This window comes from Anoplolepis gracilipes, chromosome 1 (assembly GCF_047496725.1).
Source record: "Anoplolepis gracilipes chromosome 1, ASM4749672v1, whole genome shotgun sequence".
NCBI lineage: Eukaryota > Metazoa > Arthropoda > Insecta > Hymenoptera > Formicidae > Anoplolepis > Anoplolepis gracilipes.
In genome coordinates this window covers 10,563,854-10,584,114 of record NC_132970.1, presented here as the reverse complement: position 1 = coordinate 10,584,114, position 20,261 = coordinate 10,563,854, and the positions used below count along the sequence as shown (strand labels likewise).

General features: G+C 28.7%; 1 protein-coding gene across 1 annotated transcript in view; it reads right to left on the bottom strand.

Annotated features, from left to right (window-relative positions):
• Positions 1–7,441, bottom strand: part of Ance-3 (angiotensin-converting enzyme Ance-3) — a 52,539-nt gene extending 45,098 nt beyond the window's left edge. Inside the window, exons 1-6 of the mRNA XM_072911258.1 lie at positions 7,204–7,441; positions 3,755–3,982; positions 1,531–1,689; positions 1,308–1,404; positions 415–558; positions 42–233 (exon numbers count right to left, since the gene is read on the bottom strand). Coding sequence (XP_072767359.1) covers positions 42–233; positions 415–558; positions 1,308–1,404; positions 1,531–1,689; positions 3,755–3,982; positions 7,204–7,260 — 877 coding nt within the window. The 5' untranslated portion in view covers positions 7,261–7,441. The remainder of the gene's footprint in view (positions 1–41; positions 234–414; positions 559–1,307; positions 1,405–1,530; positions 1,690–3,754; positions 3,983–7,203) is intronic.
• Between the last annotated feature and the right edge of the window lie 12,820 nt (positions 7,442–20,261).

The window sequence follows — 20,261 nt, the reverse complement described above, 5'->3', positions numbered from 1 at the left end:
TAATATTATTGTAGAATTAATGCATAATGCATTGTTTTTACCAAGGATATGAGACGGAAGAGGTGCATGTCCGCCGATTTTTTCAGGACCATAGAGTTCTCTCAACTTTCTGCGAACATAAGCTTGCAGTTCTTCATAAAGCGGACGTATCATTTCCCAAACCTCGTCAATATCTTGTTGGAAATTAGGAGATTCATAAGGAAACATCCAATATTCAGCAGCATCCGTAAAATCTATAAAAATAATAATATAAGCACTTATAATATTCGCAATATGTAGTCGGTGTCATTGTTATTTAATAGATAACTTAAACATATATGATATTTGAATCATTTGTTGACCAGTTTCAACATTGCAAATTTTATTTAATACATCGTATTTTTACGGCGGCCTCGAATTAATGTTGTAACTTACTATTTAATCTTGCAGCATCATTATTCAACGTAACGAGTTGTTGATATAGATCTTTAATTGGTGTACCGCTTCGTCTTCTCCATTCGGTCCAAACGTATTGCAGTTCATCCCAGTCTCGACTCTTTGCCATAATTTGCGATATATCTGTAATAATAGAAGAAAAAAATGTCGGTGTTAAAGCTTATTCCTTTTTTACATTACTATCTTGCACGAAATTTTCTGAGATTGTCGAGTATCTTTCAACTAGCGTTCATGTTTTAGTGTCCACGGAAAAACTGACCGTGCAATCCTTACTCTTTTAGACATAACAGATATACAGTCGGTGCATTTTACATAGCATGAATATTAATCATAAAGCAACTGCGACGTAATATTTATTTTTCAGAATCATGTGCCGGATCGAGTCGCGTAAACTTATTTAATTATTTGTTTTCAGTCACCAAGTACGCTGCTGCAACGTGGTTAATCATCATTTTGCACAAGACGCGAGAGTAATTAAATTCCTACAATAAATTGTATTTAACTACGTAGTGTATTCGTTTAATTAATTATTCGCTTTCTACACGTGCTACGCGTGCGCACGCTCTACTATGTCTCGAAATGATTATTTATTTATTTATTTTGTGTCTAAACAGTCGTAGGGATTTACATTGCAAAAATAACAGACAATTAGAGGCGCATATAGCGGCATACACGTCTTCGTAAATTAACGGAAAAGGCGGGATTCCCTCGACGGATGCGCGCGCGCGCGTGACGTCTTCCATTTCTTCACACTTTCATGCGCATTTTGGACTTACGTAAACTCTCCCGCGGAGTTTCGCCGCGACAAAGTATTTATGAACGTGGCATCATATCGATTCAATCGTTATTTAGCGTAATCTGTGATATATTACCTGGATATAAACGCAATCCACATCGGAAGGGATCGTTATAAGCACATATTGTGGCCCCATTATAAACCGCAAGCATGTCATTGATTAAGCGATTATACTGTAAAAAAATAATTTATCACATATTATAATACATATCGTGTGTGTATTATAAACATATTTAATTCAATTCAATATAAACGTCGCGATATTACGGCTTAGCTATTTGAATAAAGTTAACATTTACCCTGTCTAATTGATCAGGTGGCAGTGCCGAAGGACCCACGACGAATAAATAACGAAGTCGACGTCTAATTATAGGATCCTGAATAGAATTTATATCAATTCTGGAAATTAGAAGCCAAGCTTGATATTGGAAATCTGCATATAACCGTTGTGCATCTAGCTAAAAACATAATTTAAGATTAAAATGCATTAAAAGTAATTCTTACGTAAGAAAAAAATTATACCATAATATTTACGCAGAAAAAAGGGACATGTATAAATAAATTATGCTAATTATTTTTAAATGATAAAAATTATGTATTGCTATCATAAATGTCGCATATAATTCTAAAGTAATAGACAATTTAGAAAGAAAGTATAAGTGTTATTGTATAATATTGTGTGTGTGTGTTAATTACATAACGTAAGAAAATCTGTCTGTAACTGATTAGGAAACGCAGTTGCAATAAAGCGCAAATCAGTAAACGACGGTTTTACCGTTAGAGATAAAACCAGCATAGATAAAATGTATCTATTTATGTCTTTTCGTGATAGTAACCTGTTGTCAGAAAAATATATAATAGCTAAGAAAGTGAAATTGTATTTAAGTCTTTCTATAATTAAATGTAAAAGTAATGCAAATATTATATATATATATATATATATATATTTATTTATTTATTTGTCAAAATTTTGATTATTAATTATATTGTATAAAATATATTGTTTTAAGAGTAAATATTACCTATGTACATTATATTATATACATTTATTATTACATAAGCAACCGCAAGATGATGATTACATAATATATAAATGCCATATATATATTCCATGTGGCATATTTTCAGGTAACATGTCAGCGTGCACTCATAAGAAAAACTTAAATAAAAAAGGCAAATATATCGTGTAACAGGCGCAACATAATATTCTTATCATCATCATTGAAATAATTTACGTTTCTGTGTGCGCGCGCGTGTGTGTATGTGTGTGTGTGTGTGTGTATGCATGCATGTATAACTATATATCAATAAAAAAATTTTTAAAAGACAGTTTATATAATTGCATTAATACAAAAAATTTAATCGCTTGAAAAATAATTTCAGTGACTGATACTAAATGATGCTAAAGGTCTAATGACTTCCTAGGCGATAATGAGTAAGGCGGTGATTTACCGTACATCGACATTTTCAGTCACGGAAAAGGAAAACCGCATCTCGATTATGTTAACGTGATGTCACGCGACGCAAGCTTGGTTGGATTTCGCATTGAAAAGTACAAAATTCCCGTTCCCTAGCGATATGGCGAGACGGCTGGGCGATTGCAAAATCGTACAGGACGACTATCATGACAATGCCATCGCCTGGGAAAATTTCCCGCGGAGGCGTTCGGCCTTTTGCGGATAATACAAACGGTCTCATGTCAGGGAAAATTGTGTCGCGATGTACCTACAAAATAGTCAGTACTTCGCTAACCGATGGACAAGTCAATGTATGCACACATCATGAAGAATCGCACAAGAAGATACCGAGAGGAGGTCGAGGTTCCTTTGGAGACGTTTTATAGGGTGGATGAGAAACTTATACGATTGTACGCGGCTCATTTTCCATGATTATCATTGTACTTTGTTTTAGTGTTGAAAGCTTAATGCCTTTCTAAACTTTTATTTAATAATTGTATCTCTGCATATTTTTCGGTAGTTTGTTTTAATTTAATTAATAAATATATCTTTTTTATTTTAGCAATAAATATCAGAATAAAATATTTTTTATTTTTATATTTATATTAGATTTATATAAAAGATATCCTTGCGAATTGTCTTTTTAATTTGTAACTGTAATTATGGACCATTGCTGTTTTGGAACGAGAGAAGAAATATTTTCTTAAATTCTTCTTTGATTTATAATATTACTTTTAAATTTATTTGTTTGATTTATATACAAATATAATTTTTCTAAATAACAATAATTTTGTTGAATCAGACAGATTTGTATTGTAATTGTAATTGTAAAATAAGGTGGCCTAAATTACAAATATAGAGGGCTACATATGTGTGTGTACATGCGGGTTACAGTGCCGAAAAGAGAGTTTCGAAATTTCTTAACCTGATTAATGGAAGAGTTAACAGTATCAGAAACTGCGCAGTATGATAACATAATTTCTTGCTTAAAGAGAATAATGAAGGATAAAGAATAGAAAAATAATGCTTCTTAAAATAGATTTAATTGTCTTAGAATTAGTCTTACCGCTTGTAGCTGTGTATATTCGTTGACATTGGTTTCGTATGCCCACTGAGCTATCACGTTTCCGCTGCATCTCTCTGCCCCGAGGAAATCTAATCTAGCTAATATATTTCGGTAATCTAATTCATTGGGCGAAATTTGTCTTCCAGCACTGTCATCCCTGTATGGAGGCAAGTCCAACTGACCGAAAACTGCCGGTATCAGATAAAGTACGAACGCTGTCCATCTTACCTATATCACATTCATACAGATTTATTAATTTTGTGTTAATTGTAAATTTTAAACAAAAGTCAACTATATTAAAATGGCAAACTCTAATAGTGGCCTAATTATTTCTAAATAAATAAAAGAGTATTAAATTAAATCATATATCTATTGTTGATTATAGGTAAAATGTATTCTTCTAAAATTACATTTATTTTAATTAAATTTTTAAAAAATTTATATTAATAAATATTGTATTTATTATTTTATTTCTATTTATATATGTATATTATTGATTCCGCGAACCCAACATATACAACATATTTTAAATATTTCTTTCTAATATTCTTATAATAATGATTTTAATGTCAATGTAAATAATATGTTTTAAAAAATGATCGATGTTAGAGACCCTTTTTCCAAGCTCGTCAGGCAGTGACTGGAGGGCAAGGAATGGGGAAAATTCCACATTTATCAATACACTTTTTGTACAATATTTTCATTAACAATAAAACATAATTGCTAATAAATATATAAAGCTTTAAGTCACATTATATTTTTTTTGAAAAATTTTCTTTTATTGAAAAATATTCTTGTTTAATAATATTATTATATAATATACAAATATTATTGTATAATAATTTTTATCTCTTCCGAAGTATGTGGAATTCTTAAATTACAATGAGATCCATTATAATCTCTAATGACGTTGCTAATCGGCATATTAAAGTTAATAATTTATAATCGCAAAGTTATGTATTTAAAGCCTATTTATCTTATTTCCAGAGTAACCCTAACAAGGTTAATAAACTCGAGCACACGCGCCAATTATTTATGTATGTCGTTTCTAAAACTACAAATGGTTGTAATTGAGTATGTAAATTTTGCTTATGTCCATTATCTTTTGCCTGTGGCACGCTCAATTTAGATTACTACTCATTATATTAAACATATTGAATTTTTCTTATTGATTTTTTACTCCCATGTTACATATAATATATGTAAAGAGAGGGTAAAACGAGTTCCACGATAAATCTCTCAGGCTTTTGAGGAGACTCATGATGATAAATATGTTGCTAATTTTGATAATATTGTAATGTCATAATATTCTATATAATTAACATTGTAAGAGAAATAATTTTCAAATAACAATTTCTTAATAACATTCACATAAAAAATTACAAATTTCAGAAATTTTTTTTTTTATAATTAATGTAATTTATGCATAATTATATAATAAAAAATAATGAATAATTTTAAAATCGTCAAAAATGCACATCTAGTAAACTTGAAAATCAGAATTAAAAAATAAAAATAAAATTTTATTAATTGTTTCAAAAATTATCAATATATATTATCATTATAAAATTATTGTATAAGATTTACAATAATTTGCATAGTGTTAAGTTCAACTTTTTTTGTGGCAATAACATAATTATAAACGATTTGTAAAGTGATAAACCTTGCGTCATGGATTATCGTGTCAGATATTACTGCAAAAAGTATTATGGGACATGTCTTACAAATTAATATAGGAAACTCATTGTTTCTTTAAATCACGCCATGACATTATGAGCAAAGTATTTACACGCAATTCATTTGTTGGTCTCACGGTCACGTGTTACGTCTTCGCGTTACGTACTTCCTTTCAACATGAAAGGTACCTGTTTATGCACACTAGTAGGTCATCTGCGATTGATCGAGATGCAATGACCTTGGTTTCATCTGCGCTTATTGAAAAATATATTTCATATTCTTACTCCTTAATTTTCAATTAATTATATGGAATTAGTATTTTACGTTTTTTTTGAAAAAATAATTGTTTCTAAATATTTCTATAAAAATATAAACTCATTTTAATATTGTTTATGTAAATGAAAATAATATATTTTGTATAAAATTATTAACGTGTCTAAAGTTTATATAAAATATAAATAATTTGCGAGTATACTCTCTCTTGTACAAAAATTAAAACGTGGTAATTATTATTTACTTATTTGGATCCAAGTGCCGCGAATTAAAATTTAACAGATAAAGATAATTTATAAGTATCGCATTTTTTTTGCACAGTATTGTATCTATTTTGTAAATATTTTGTGCAAAATTTATTTTATTTTGCAAACATAACGATCCCTCTGACACAAGATTATCACATTATATAATTCAAATATAAAACATAATCAATAACATAATCAACTTACATATCCCTAATTATAGTGTCATAACTACTAAAAATCAATTTATTTAAAATTGCTTACATAATATTAATAATAATTTTGCTTTTAATAAATTACAAATGTAAAAATCTTTTTTTACAAATATCGGGGAAATAAAAAGATATGTATATATATGTATGTATATATACATATACATATTTTATTTGTCCGAAATTTATAAAAAAAAGATTTTACATTTATAATTAATTAAAAGTTATTATTAACATTATTTAAGAAATTTTAAATAATTTAATTTTCAGTAGTTGACACTATAATTAGGAGTATTTAATTTAATTATGTTTCATATTTGAATTATATATTTAACATATGTATAATATATGAATATATAATAAAAAATATATTTTATATATATATATTTTTTTTTAATCATTTATTAAACATAGCACATATATCTTACATAACATCTATTTATGCAATAAATATTGTATTTAATTAGCTTAATATGTATGTGTATATATATATATATATATATATATATATATATATATACACACACATACACATTAAGCTAATTAAATACAAAATTTATTACATAAATAAATGTTATGTAAGATATGTGTGCTATGTTTAATAAATGATTAAAAATTAAATTGAATATGTTTACACCTCAACTAATATCTGTGATTATTCTATATAATATAGTCTCAATTGTGTTAGAAGTGTTGACACAGTTTTAACACTAGATTCGTTTATCTTCACACTATTAAGTGTGTTAATTTACTTAATCACGCGTTCAGTTCTTAAATTAGATTAGACTTCCACTATATTTTTTTTAACATTAGAAGGAGCACACATTATTTCGATGCAGCATCATTTTATCATTCACGTCTAATATTTTTTATCAAAGTCTTCAAACTTGATTTATTATTAATCAGAATTATGCAACTTTAAAATACAATGATCGCTATTTACGTTACCCATCAAAATAAAAGATGAATAGCAATTACCGAATCCCTTCTAGCGTTAAAATCTGTATCACTACGAAAGATAGTTACGTTGATGAAGACTTACGAAGCTTCCGCTGGCGCGGTTTAACAGCTTATCGGTTTCACTGAAAGTAAACTCCATGTGTCTTAAAAATAAGCCTGATTTTGATCCCCGACCAATTGCACGCAACGACGTCGCCGTCGTACGAAATTCCGTTCCACCGATCGAACACAACTAACACGAGTGATGATTTCGTTCTGTCACTAAAAGTCTCGTGGTCGACGTCAAGTGTACATTTATCCCTGCGAAGCTGTTCGAACGCGACTACAGGGGAGGTCATCCATAACGAAAGAAGTGGGGAATTCGCATATACCTCATTCGTGTCGTTAGTTTCATCGGTGTCGCTGCTGCTCAAACTACAAGTCGTGGGAGTAAGTGGAAGTAGTCGAGGACGAAGAGGAAGAGCTGCGTTTTATGTCATCCGACGTGCGAAAATAACAAGAAGCAAAAAAACGATGTTTGGATAAAGAATAAAGTGACAGACTAAAAGAAGTGTTTAAAAATGGATGACCACCTTTTTCTTAGATTTCTGTAATTTCTTTCCAACACATTTCATGAGAGTAAAAGTTAGCACAAAATTTTATTTCTCGTAAAAAGTTTATCGAAAAGAAAAAAGAGCAACTAAAATGGCAAATAAAAAAGGAGTGCCAAGTAACGATAAGAAAGAGTGAAACGATAGGGGTCGAGGGCCAACCGGCCCCCGATTGCGACAACCTGAGGCTCTCACGTTGACAAGAGTCAGTTGAGTTCTCTCAATGAAACTCATTGTCTATTGAAGTACATGTCTGCTCATCGCAACTTTGCAAACATTTAAGATTAGTTTTTCAAAGCCTCTAACAGAAAAATGTATCAGACCGGTAGGAATTTATTCAGAATAAAAATAATGAATTTGTTCTTAATAGTCATTAAAAAGATTTTTAAAAAATTTAAATCAAACTAGTGAATAAAAAGATTTTTAGATAAATAGAAATAAAAAATATCTTAAATCTAAAATATCTAAAAAACGATAAGACATCTTTAAGTTGTTTTCTAGATGTTTGTAGAAATATATGCTGTATGGGTAATTTACCATCAATTTGTATATTATTATATTTAATATTTGTACATTATTTAGATATTATTATATTTAATTTCTGTTTAATATTAAATATAAATAATAAATGTAAATATTAAAACTAATTATATCTATTGATATCTTGCATAGCAAATAATTATGAGATGCAATTTCATTAGATTACATCATTCTGACATTAAATTAAACGTCGGAAATCAGTAGTTTTCAATGAATCAATAATGACATGCAAAAGATAAATAAGATTGCAGAATCCACGAGTGTAATACTTCTTGCACCATTCATAGATGAGTCGGAAGGGCGTGTTTATATGAAACATCGATGAACAGGTTCCGCGAAACATTGACTTAAAACTGAGTCTCTTGCAATTTCTAGCATTATGAGATGATTCATGGCTTACGAGTCTATCTGCGTAATTATGCTCTCATCAAGATTACGACGATATACGTGTTGTTTCCTGATTCCAATCGACCTCTCTTTCTCCTGAGAACTATGGTACCATTGTTAAAACTCAAGAGAAAACCTATAATAGAAAAAGAAATCGGCGAATCGCTAAACTAGACTTATGCATTTGTGCAACAATTAAATTGAACTTTTAACAACTGGATTTTTTAACAACTGGATCGCATCTATCGGGTTCATCAACAAGGAATTTATTTCAACGCTAGGGAACATCGTCATTCCGGATGCTGTGGATCATAAATAAAAAAAAATATATATAAATTATAATACATGCGAACCAATTCGTCATGCGTATATGCGTATTACCGCGTATAAACGTATAAACGTAGATATAGATCGGTTCACACATACGTATTGTACGTTTCTTGCCACGCGCGACCGCGCTCTGGTTGATCTTGAACTACATGTTCCACTTTGCTTTCATGATCGACGCTCTCTTTAACAGTCTGAGAGTGACCACACGTTATCTGTAAGAATTGTGATTTACATGACAGCGGCTTGCAATGATAAAAACCATAAACAACCACGCCCAACTGACTGATGTTTGAGAGAGGATAGTCTCACGATGATCTGGAATGCATGTAATTGCGAATGGTCTAGGCCACTTTATCAGACCTTGAAATGTTGTCACGAAGTTTTCTTTCTATGTATTTGTATATTTTATGCTATATAGTTATATAACTCGTATATATTTATTACATAACACGCTTACATGCTTATTGTGAATATTATATAATATAGAAAAATAATTCAGATACACTTATTATTTATATTTATCATTAATAATTATAGCTATAACATTTTCAAACATATATAGAAAATAACTTTCATTTTCCCAATATATCTATTTTTATTAATAAATAATTTGGTTCTTTTTTTACTTCTTCTTATTTTACAATTTTACTTACAAATTTGTTTAAAAATTATATATATGTTTTATTATATAAGAAAATAAAAAAAAATTTTCAAGTTTTACTAACTTTTTTAATGTTAAGTTTTTCTAAATATTTTTTTAATTATAAATAATAACAGCTTTTTACACTGCAGTGATTAAAACAAAGTATAGAGGCAAATTCTACCTCACAACAATTAAATAAACACATAAACTCTGGAATTATACCTTCAATGCCACTCACATTAATATTATATTTGCGCAGATATATCTCACTTTAAAGCATATACTAGTTCTGTGCGTGCCAAGACTTTCGCTAATGTTAATCTCATTGGCAGATAATGCGAACATCGGTCTCACGTACTGACCACAACTCTAGGTTCAAGTACGCGAATGTAGCGTTTATTATATATTTATATGGTGCAATTATATGTCTCTCAAGACTCTTTTTGTTATTTTCGCTCGAATCTTGATCGACATTGTCGCAAGGTAAAAGAGTAAATGGAAGAAAAAGGAAGATGACGTTACGTTTTAATATTTGCGCAACTCGTCGAACTCTAATGCTAATTTAAATGCCACAGACTACAAAGAATTGACGGAAATGCATTGAATATTGTTACCAGTACTTTCGATCATTGTTATTCAATATATACAGTTATGGTCAATTCTTCGATTTCCTTTCCCCAAAGCTTTTGTTAAGATTTTGGTATCGGCCCTATTATGATCTTTTCTATTTCATGACGTCAGTTATCCTTTCAATTGTCATACCGTTTCTATTTTTAACGTCGTTAAAATTTGCTATTTATATCTCAAATTTAGATGAAGATCCGAATATAGCAATCATAAAAAGATGCTTAAGGAGAAAACATGCATTAAAAATTATGGAAAATAAGTTTAAAAAGTTTATTTCTCATTTCCCTTTCTCCCTTGGAAATATATTTTTTTAAAACATTTCATATAAACATTTCTCTTTTTTCTAAACATTTCATTTATAAATTAAATTTATATAAAAATTAAGTGTAATAAAATTTAATTGTACAATATAATAATTTAATTTACAATATGAAAACAAGTATTAAAGATAAAAATAAATATTAAAAATACGGAAAAAAAGAAACAATTCATCAGATTTTGTGATTGTTTTTGTTCTTCTTGAAGCTTCCAAGCCTCGGAATTAATAATAAGGAATAATTAAAGAATAAGGCGTATATACATCTCTATAAAACTATACATTTTTTATGTACATATTATCGCGCGATGAAACAAATGTGATCATAATGCGTGCTGATAATTATTTATCTGTTAGCGCTGAGGGAACGTGGGAAAATGTCGAGATGCGTAATCGATATTACGCAAATGTTAATAATTATGCAGAGCAAAATGCGGGAAGATTATTCAAGTAGCTGACGAAATTCTTCATCGATTTGCAAAATTCGGAAAATTGCGAGTGCCTCGCTGAACGTTTGCTTCAACAAGGAACGTAAAAAAAAAATACTATAACAAGTAAGCCATGCAGAGAAATAATAAAATTACGATTTCCGCAATGCGGTAAAATTGATTTCATGAACTCAATCGCGGATAACAATAAGAAACTGGCCTGATTGTCCGTCGATCTTCAAGGTAATTTCGCCGACTATGACCGAGAAATAAATAAAGCGGAAATGTACACCGGTAGAGTATATTATATAAATATCGTTATACGTTAAGTAAATCGTCAGCTGTGGAAAATCACGTATGCTGGTCTCATATTGCGTTAAGTATCTGCCGACAAAGAATTCTTGAGGAGTGTACAATCAAGAAAATAAAACTATAAAATATGTGCAATGTGTTTTATGTACGCTATTTCTATCTCGTATTTAGAATGCAAATGAAGATGAGTTTGTATTTCTTCGTGAATACCAATTATGACAGATTATGAGTCTCTTGAGTTTGCAAATAAAATGGAAATAATTTGTAACTTTTGTTATCGAAAAAAGATTATTTATAATTAATGGAAATTTTTTTCCTGTCCATTGTTATGTCATATTTGCGAACGTTTGAGGAAAAGAATTTCCATTAACGATTGTCTTTATCAGCTCTTCTGGCTGGATGCATTTTTCTAATTTATCGTAATGCATAATTGTCTTCCCATACAAAATTTTTCATGTACTACTGTTTAGCTCGAGCGCTTAAGACAATTTTATCGCGGTATTACGTAGTCATTAACGAAGATTGTTGCTTGTCGCCTGGTACTCACGACTCACGACCCTGCGTACTCTCTGAATCACGTCGATTGAGTAAGAGTCAACCTTCTTTTTTCCACACACATGTACTGTAATATGTATGTCGTGTGACTCGATGCGGCAAACGCGGGACCACGAAGAAGGATAAAAAATTTTATTTAACGAGAGATACACGTTATTACGCAACATCAAAGAATCATTGAAATTTGCATGGCATACAGTTTGTAATTCTTTATTGTTTTCTTCATAAAATTTATAACGCGGCATCTTTCATAAATTCTTTCATTTGACGTTAGTTTTCCGTTGCAATTGTGAAATTAAATTTATTAATTCAAATCGCATGTGCATTTACTCGTTGTAATGCACAATACTGTCTCTGGCATAAATCTTGAATGCATATATTCATCTTTGCATCCTTTAGTAATAACCTTATCAATCTCTAACATTATTTCTCCAACAATATACGTATTCCCTTTAAAGTATCATAGGTAGAATGTCTAGAAGATATTTTTGTTTTCATGTAAAAAATATCCTTGTCATATTGATATATGTAACAACAAACATTAGCTAACCTTTTTATAAAGAGTGGGTGCTTTTGATAGTTTTATTCTGGGAGGATATTATCCAAATTCAAGTTTGAATTCTTAAGACAATTAATAATAATTATGATTAAAACTAAGAATTACATTAAGTTATCTTGATAATAAAGTAAAGGATTTTACGAATACTAACCATATAAAAATTATATAAGAAATATTATTTAAATAATTGAAGCATATAAACTATTTTTAAAAAAACATAGTTTGTTGATTTCTTGACATAAAATGGATTATTAAAAATACGCTGTGATAGGCGACGACCTTATAGACATTAAGATGCGGAATTTTTATATACTTATTTTAATTTGCATTCGTATTCCTGTGATATGCCCGTTGGCCAAATTACTGTTAATTATGACGTAGAAGATTATAGAGACAGTCAAGCATAGCGCGATAGATAAGATTGTTACTTGTCGACTATCAAACACCGATTTATATTAATTGTTAATAAAATATATATTATAATAATTTGTGTTTTGAAAATTACTTTCATCAAGTATCTTCTTGTCTTACAAAAATAAAATTTATTATAGCAATATTTATAATCTTCAGATTAAAATTAGTTATAATACAAATTAATATTAAAATAAAATATATACAAAGAGTATTTGTAATTGCAAAATTTTCGCACGACATTGACCAAGTTGTCACTTTCTTTCTTTAAAACATGTTTAATTCTTTTGTGTGTAAAATGACATCGTGAGATCATAAAATCCCTCTATAGAGTAATTAATTTTACCTCTGAAAGACAGGAAGATACTCGATGAATGTAATAGTTTCAAGATGTATTATTATGCACATAAATTATATTATTTTAATATATCTTTAGTTTGAGATCAAAAATTAATTTTACTCAATTACTTTCAATTACGTAAATCAGTGAAAATAAGTATACGTTACTTAAGTTTTCTTCTAAATATCAGTTCTTGCAATTCAAGTTTACAGAAGTCATTGCATCAATTTTGCAATGTTATGTTTAATTTTTAAAATAATTGTATTACTTGTAACAAAAAAAGAATAAATATATTTTATATACACTGGCGATCAAAATTATCGCATATATAAATTTATGCAAAATTTTGCATGATTTCAAATAAGCATAACTCCGTCAAAAATGGTCGTATCTGAAAAATGTTTTTTTTATTTTAAAGCTTAAAGTCTCTACTTTGAAAAGCATTTGTCAGATTTTGAATTTCTCCTTTCCCCTTTCCACCGCCCTTTCAAAAGTGAGGATGTGTTTCGTTTCCAAAAAATTACATAGTTTGACGCACTCCACGGAGTGGAATAAATTTTTTTCGCCAATATCATGACAACCATCGTAAAATTTAGACTTTCCTTTGCAAATTAAAAAAAAAAATTGAGGTTGATACGATTTTTTTTCGCGGAGTTATGGCGTTTTAAAGTTACCCATGCATTTTTGGTCAATTACCGCCAGCATTAGCATTACCCGATGCGCACCACGAGGAGGTGCTGGTCGAACTTTGCGCATCATGTGTGTGTGTGTGTGTGTGTGTATTTGTATTTGAGCGAGAGAGGTGTGGAAATGTTCACGCTTAGAAATGCGTATTCGGAAAGGGGAAAAGAGAAATTCAAAATCTGTCAAATGCTTTTCAAAATAGAGACTTTAAGCTTTAAAATAAAAAAAACATTTTTCAAATACGACCATTTTTGACGGAATTATGCTTATTTGAAATCTTGCAAAATTTTGCATAAATTTACATATGCGATAATTTTGATCGACCAGTGTACTTTAAACATTTTTTTGGATAATTTCGATCTTACGAGATAAAAGAAAAAAGTTACATCTTTATAGTACGTATTAAATTCTGTGACGTTTGTCATTATTATAAGAAATAATATTTTTCTTATATTATTTAAAACTTTTGCAATATTTTCTACTCATCAAATGTAATTGCAAAAATATACGCCACAGAGAATGCATTAATGACTTTCGAGCGTATGAATCATCAATATGAAACATCGAAAATGGTAGTGATAATTACAAGCAAGACAAATTCATTGCTATGATTCCGAATAGTAAAAAACTGTCATGATTTGAGTGAGTCATTAAAAACAATTGCATTATAATAATTATACGATAAAGTCAAATGAATGAGGGATTTCCTAGGAATGACGCAATAAAAAGTTTTTTATTTGATTCTTTATGTTTAGATACACTTTACTGATGCTAAGCAAATAATTAAACATATATAATTAAATATATCTAGGAAAAATATATTTTATAATTGATCAACTTTTATCATTAATCAACAGTTTTTGTATACTTATTTATATTTTAATTACAGTTATATCAATGTTGACAAATTTAATATTCTTAATGTTATAGTAAAATTTTTCATAAAATACATATAAATCCAATAAAATTTATCTTACATTAAGTTTCAAAATATATGACTAAATTTTGTAAAAATTATTATTTTTGATAGGCCGATTATCATAAGTATAAAGAAGAATTTCTTAATGTAAAACAAATCAAAATTTTGTTAAATTTATAAGAGAAATATTTAGTAATCAGCTAGTCAACTTGGTAATTAACTTATTTGATAATCAACTTGAACGACTAAAATTTAATAAACTTTTTTATTGAACTAAAATGTGCAAAGTGTATTTAAAAGTGTCGCCATCGACAAATAAACTTGAAAGGTTGATATAAAATGGGAAAAGAAGAGAGGTGCATTCTTCATCTTATCGTATGCTGGTAACGAGTAACCATAACATGATATTAAGGTAAAAACATGCTTACAAATATATACTATACTTTTATTATATATTTATTTTATTTTATTAGATCCGAATAGAATAAAAAAAATTTTGCAAAACATTACAAAATTATAAGATCAAAATTTATTTAATTGAATACAGATTATTTCAGAGAAGTACAGAAGTTGATATAGAAGGTAACAACTTATTGCAACAATTCATAATCAGAGAATTCTACCTTATCTTTGAACATAGGATTATTTATTTCGCATTTCTTGCGTCTTCTGGTAAATTCAATTCCTGCAAAATGTGTATATTCTTATTTTATTTACATTTAAAATAAACTGTATGTTTGGGGATACGCGTTTGTATCGCATATATAAGATCTAGAATCATTGATGATATAAACTATAATTATAAACGCTTGTACAACATATGTGTATTGATGCTGTAATCGTTGAGTCAAATCACTGACTTATCTAAAGGAATTTGTTGTTACGCAAATTTCAACTACTCGCGCTTGATACTTTCCACTTACCCAATCGAATAGTTTCAATCAAAATACGATATATAAAAGAACGAAATCTCAATCATTTTAATTCACACTGGAATAATACCTGAATTTTACTCTTCAATTGCGCAATAAAAAAATTATTATATTACAGTATTTTTAGAAAATACTTTTCACAGTTTTAGTAAAAGTATGAATTGTAATAAAAAATTGCAATAATTAATAAAAATTACATTTTAAATTATTCAAAATTGTGTTGAAATAACGATAATGTTTTGATTAATTAATTAATTATATTTATTTTCCAACTGAATTCTGATACTTGTTTGATTTACTTGATTTTGTACATTACATGCGTGTATGTAACTGTCATTTTACGGCGAGTACGTAAATTATATGAACGCTATGTGCGCGCGTTATTTATGTATTTCAACTATTTTACTATTAATAGAAAATGATATTTTATAAATAAAAGACTTCTCTTAAATAATTTTTATTTAAATAAATATATAAAAAAACTGAAATCACATCATCATATTTCTGTTATTTTTTAAATCTTTATAAAGTTTTTCTATACAAGCATTTCTAATAAATTATATTTTATTGTTGCTTACTCATAATTTAATTGTAATAAAAATGTTATTTTTAATATTTTTGTTTAAGTAATTTTTGTGCTTAATATTCTATTGGCGGTGAAAGCAATATGCCGCGAGCAAACTTTAGTTACCATGCACCCGGCAACGAAAGCAATACGCCACGAACAGACTTGACTGCTGTGCACTTAAAATAAAAGAAAAACTGACAAAGTACACAATTTCTACATATCCTTGTAACAGCCTTTCAAGATATTGTTGCAAATTTGAGAAGAATTTATTAAAAGATTTTTTGTCTTTCAAAAGCAATGGTGTTAATTTGCATCAAATCAACAAAATTGCTTACATTATTAACTCTTCTTATATTTAAGCTGTCAAATTACATGACTTTTATCTCAATGATAGATTCTTATTGATATAAAATAATATACATCGAGATTACTGGTATCATGAAAAAGAAATAACGTATAAATTCGATACTTTTGATTTTGTTTTTTTTTTTTTTTAAGAGAGAACTGTGCATGCAGATAATAGAATGAATGGCATAAAAACAGATTGCCATTATATAGTGGCATAAAAAATAGATTGCTATTATATGCAAAACATTTCAGCTAAATAGAATTCGTAAATATTTTGTAATCAGAGAGACGTGTAAATATAAAAATAATATAAAAATACAAAACATTGTTGTTGCAATTATTAAATGTACTTTTTTGATAAAATTTATCACGATTAACAGAAAATTGTTTATTAATAATTGCTGGTACCTCATATAAATAAAAAACAAGAGTGGGCTTTACAATAGTGTCCATACGCGAGAACTGGGTTAATTTGGACGACCTACTCTATGTAAACTGTAGACATTGTTACGACATCGCTCCGTTTACGTGTTTCTTGTAGCATGTACCATTCAACTCAATTTCAGATCTCCCGGTCGTAGTAATTTTCTATAACAATCGAATATTTCGAAAGATTGTATAAGAACAAAATTGATAGGAAATGCTAGATTTGTGATTTGTATTGAACCATTATTAATTCTTTTTTCTCCTATATAATCTAGGTAACAATATCTTATTTTATAGTTTTTGTTCTTCAAGTTATTCCTTCTGAAATCAATTATTCTCTAAAATTCTCGCCGTTATTTAACATTTCTAAAAGAAGATCTATTATGTATGGGATGTACAAACGTATATATGTATGTATGTGTGTTGTGTATAACATTAGAGTATTAGAGGCATAAAATTTGCAATGGTAATCAAAATAATTCAAAGTATAATTGCAATATATGTGAATGTTGCATATCCATATATGTATAATATTTCCTTCTATCCGAGACTAATATTTATTCGATCAACTTGTATGATCATGATCATTAATTCTGCTAAAGATATTAATCTCTAATTAGTGTAGCATGTTCTATGTGTCACTCCACGTGTCTGTAGAATATTTTTAAAGTTTCATATGATATTTACCGGAACTGTGTGGAAATGTTTTTTTCGCCATTGTTCCATACGAATAACAAAGTAGGAATTGGATTAGATTTGGCAGCAGAATAACGACCTTGCTCTAAGACTGTGATCTCACGCGTAAAATTACAAAGCGTTACCAGGTCATAGACAATTATAATTATTTCTTATTTTAGCACGTGCTAACTAATATCTAAATTAATTAAGATTGTTTAAGTTAGTTAATATATGATAAAAATGTTAATTTAGTTAATTATAAATATTACGTATGTAATAATAAATAAATAAATAAATAAATATATATATATATATATATTTTATAAATATAGATTAAAGTTATACATATGTATAATTCAATAATATAAAACAAAAATTAAAAAGTATAAAATATATTCAGAGAAAGTGTTCCAAGAGTTATTAACATAATTAATCTAAGGACATCATTATATTCGAAAAAGTTTTATTTATGCTCTTGATTATTTCTATTAATAAAACGGCTTAGTAAGTGCATCTCGAAAGTGGCATCGAGACGATACTTAAATGATCGAAATCCGATTATAAACCGAATACGCACTCTTTGCAGTCCTTGATATATCGGAATCGTCAAATGATTTATAGGAACGTTCACCCATTAACCGGAACTAATGAAAAAAAGAAATCTAGGAAAACTCAACGTTCACTACCTGATCTCGCGGTAAAACATGACTACTTCGTAATCAATCATAACGTGACGAGTGAAATTTAACATCTCATAGAATATAATACACTAATATAATTGTACAATGTTCTGAGATAGATATTTTTTATATTTTCATATAAAATAATAACTACGATTTTAATTGTATATATTACATTTTTATCATATATATAAGATTATTTCTCGTGTATAAATTATTGTAAGTATCATATATATTGAGGATTATCTGATTGGAAACTACTACGGTCGTCTTAAATAAAATTAAACATTTTAAACTAATTTTTCACAATTATCGCTGTTTTAATATATCCGATATGACATTGGGGATTTGGCAAGCAAACTTTCATAAATGACCTTACATTGTACAAATCAAGGATGATCATCGTTTTATATGGTTTATTAGAAATTGGACGAAAATTGCGAAGAATATTTTTACGTCTTTCCACTACCGGAAGTAGGTACTCTTCGAATTTCCGTTAAAAACGAAATTAGTTCATGGACATTCAACACGCGTGACGCGTCTGGTAAATTGCCAGTTTGTTAAGCACTTGTAAGACGATACTGTGCGCGCCGAAGGTAGATAATTAGCGGTACGAATGCACTTTTCATGAGGTCGTTCCGTTACCTTCGACAAAAAGGCTCGTTAGACTCGCTCTCCGAGCGGATCCTCTCAGGCTGAAGATCCTTAGGGACACTTCTCGTAAACGATGCGCTTATCTATCATCTCGAAATATTCCGAATAACCTCGATCGGATAGTTCACTTCCGCGTTTTTAATTATGCAACGGTAATGTTTACTATTATCCGCATAACTGTGACAGTTAATTAATTATAACGCGTGATGTAGCAAAACAGCACAGAAACATTGGACAAAGCCTTATATTTGCTATTCACGATGATTGGAAAATAAATCTTGATAGCAAGGATATATTCTTTCATAAATATATACAGTAGTTATAGATGTATCTATCCTTGATTTAAAGACTAACGGTTCAAGTGTAATTAGTGAACTTATATAACAATGAGAAAATGAGAAAATTCTCTATCAAATTAAAAAATGACATTATACTTATATATATGTAGAGATTTATGTTTATCTAATTGATTATAATCTAATTGATATTTTAATAACAGCATAAATATTTATAACAATATTTTATTTTTTAAGTTTAAATTAACAGATATTTAATTGATGTTTTTATTATTAAAGTAATTTATGCAAAAAGTTTTAAGGCTACGACAAATGCAAATATATGCAAAATACTGAGTTGTAACGTAAGAAATAATTCTTATGGTAATTATAACATACCAATAATTAATCTTTTTTCCAATCATATTAAATTGTCGATGACGTTACTGCTTCCGTGTATTCTGTCATAAAATAGAATCCAGCGATCTACAAGTAAGATCGTGTAGATAATGGCTGAATTTTGCATTAGTTCATGTTACAGATGTTCATGTTACATGCGTTAGGTTATTCATGTATTCGATTCCCATTTTGCATAAATATTACAGTTTACATTTTTTTAATCATCTCTTCTAACTATATTTTGTTCAATGGCCTTGTTATACTTTTATAAGTACCATTACTATGCGCTCGTAATTAATTATACAATTTTACGACAACGTTTTGTTCACGGTAATTAGCACGTCCTCGATCGATTAATCGAGATTTTCCTTTTGGTCCAATTTAATTCGCTTGGCCAGGAAGCAGAACGAAATCAAAACGAATTCAAAAATACATCCGAGGTCATCTCTATAAATATAATTGTTTTCTATTTTTCACGCGAGAATTTATTTATTTCTTCTGCAATACTTATTATAATTACAATATGATAAGATAATCTT